The sequence below is a fragment of the Austrofundulus limnaeus genome, unplaced genomic scaffold (assembly GCF_001266775.1).
Source record: "Austrofundulus limnaeus strain Quisiro unplaced genomic scaffold, Austrofundulus_limnaeus-1.0 Scaffold79, whole genome shotgun sequence".
Classification (NCBI taxonomy): domain Eukaryota; kingdom Metazoa; phylum Chordata; class Actinopteri; order Cyprinodontiformes; family Rivulidae; genus Austrofundulus; species Austrofundulus limnaeus.
The window spans coordinates 882,432-884,072 of NW_013952481.1; the positions used below are offsets into that span (position 1 = coordinate 882,432).

The 1,641-nt window shown below is 41.1% G+C and overlaps 1 protein-coding gene across 1 annotated transcript in view; it reads right to left on the bottom strand.

Annotated features, from left to right (window-relative positions):
• Window positions 1–1,641, bottom strand: part of pou2f2a (POU class 2 homeobox 2a) — a gene marked incomplete at its 5' end in the record, with an annotated part of 60,769 nt that overhangs the window by 1,948 nt on the left and 57,180 nt on the right. Inside the window, 1 exon segment of the mRNA XM_014011277.1 lies at window positions 1,150–1,223. Coding sequence (XP_013866731.1) covers window positions 1,150–1,223 — 74 coding nt within the window.

Sequence of the window (1,641 nt, forward strand, 5' to 3'; positions counted from 1 at the left end):
GCAAATTAATTCAGATACAAAACTTTAAATTCAGTTTATATTTAGTTAAATTCATTTTCAAACCAATGCATTCAGATTCAAATTATGAACACTCAAATTCAGTTCCTGCTGGCACAGGATTTATCCCGTACCACCAGCCCAGGATCTCTGCAGGTTTTGAGACGTTTTGACTTCAGAGGCTGCAGAAACCCTGSAGTCTGGTTTATTAAAGGATCGCACCACTAGAGGGAGCTCTTCCTCYGTCTCAGTGACCATTTTAAAACTCGTTCAGACGCTCTTTTCACCTCCACATGAACACAGAAGCTCACAACTACATTACCCACAATCCTCTCATCCTAACAACAGAGGCTCAGGCATTTCTCATAACATTTGTGATTAAACTGCTGTTAAAAATGATGACATTTTTAGTTTTTTTGAACCGATCCTTTGTGTTAAAGTAGGACGAATATGAAGCTTATTTGTTGAAATGGAGAGAAAAGGATGAGATGATGTCATCTACTTTGTGACAGTTTTTAAAAACAAACTTTTATATAGAATTAGAGCCTCTGTGCTGTCAYAGACTCCCACAGTAAACACTTTAATCCATGACGGCTCCTCGTCTGTAAACATTCAGAGTGTGTGGCCTCAGAGCGATCCTCGCCTCATTCTTCTCTCTGTCAGCTGGATGTTCTATCAACACTTGGCCTAAAGGAGGCTGGCTCTGAATGAGGCCGAACAGAGCGACGGGAAGAGCAGAGAATGGGCGCTGTAGGCAGACGCAGCACATGAAGGAGCTTATTTATGATGCCTAATTGATTCGACAGCAGAATCCTCTGTCAGAAAGAGTAAAAACGAGTTATTTAGCCACCAGGTGTTGATATTGTGTCTGTTCGCCTCTTCCTCCTGAGCGTTGCCACGAGGGGCCCCTTGTCAGCCGCTGATAATAGCAGGTTATTGTAGGAGAGTGAAATTGAATCTTTCACCATACCGAGAGATTCAAAACKTTGTGCTGAGGAGGAGGAACGAGAGCCGGGCTCGCCGGTGGCCGCTTTCGGCTGAAGCTTTACGAGAAAATTCATTTTGTACAGAGAGGATGGAGGGTGAAATGGAGACGGTGGAATGAGGAGGGGGRAGGGGCGGGGTTCTGCATGCTCGTACGATCACACAAACCTTGCATGGTAGCCAGAGGATTACTGCCAATCAGGGCCTGGTTCATCCCTGTACTCACACCCATTATTGTGTTCCTGAAACAGGAAGTCCACACATATTTTCACACGCAGTTAGAACTGCCTAAATAATCAGGTTAAAGAGCATTTTTAAAGCTAAGAAGTGCTTCCAGTACATATAAGACAGGCAATCTGTTGTCTGACTTGTATTTAGAGACAAAATTCAAAACTGCAAAAAAATGTCCACCTAACCAAGTTCTAAAACCTTATATCCAGAAAATCTTGTTTTGAGACTGATTTACTAAACAAGAACAGACTATATAAGATTATTTGTCTTGTTAGTCTGAAAATTTGACTCAAATTAAGCCAAAAATTTCTGCCAGTGGAGTAAGAAATTTTTACTTGGTAAGATTCTTAAATACTTGATTTGACTCAATTTTTTATTTCAAGAATCTTACCAAGTAAAATTTTCTTACTCCACTGGCAGAAATTTTTG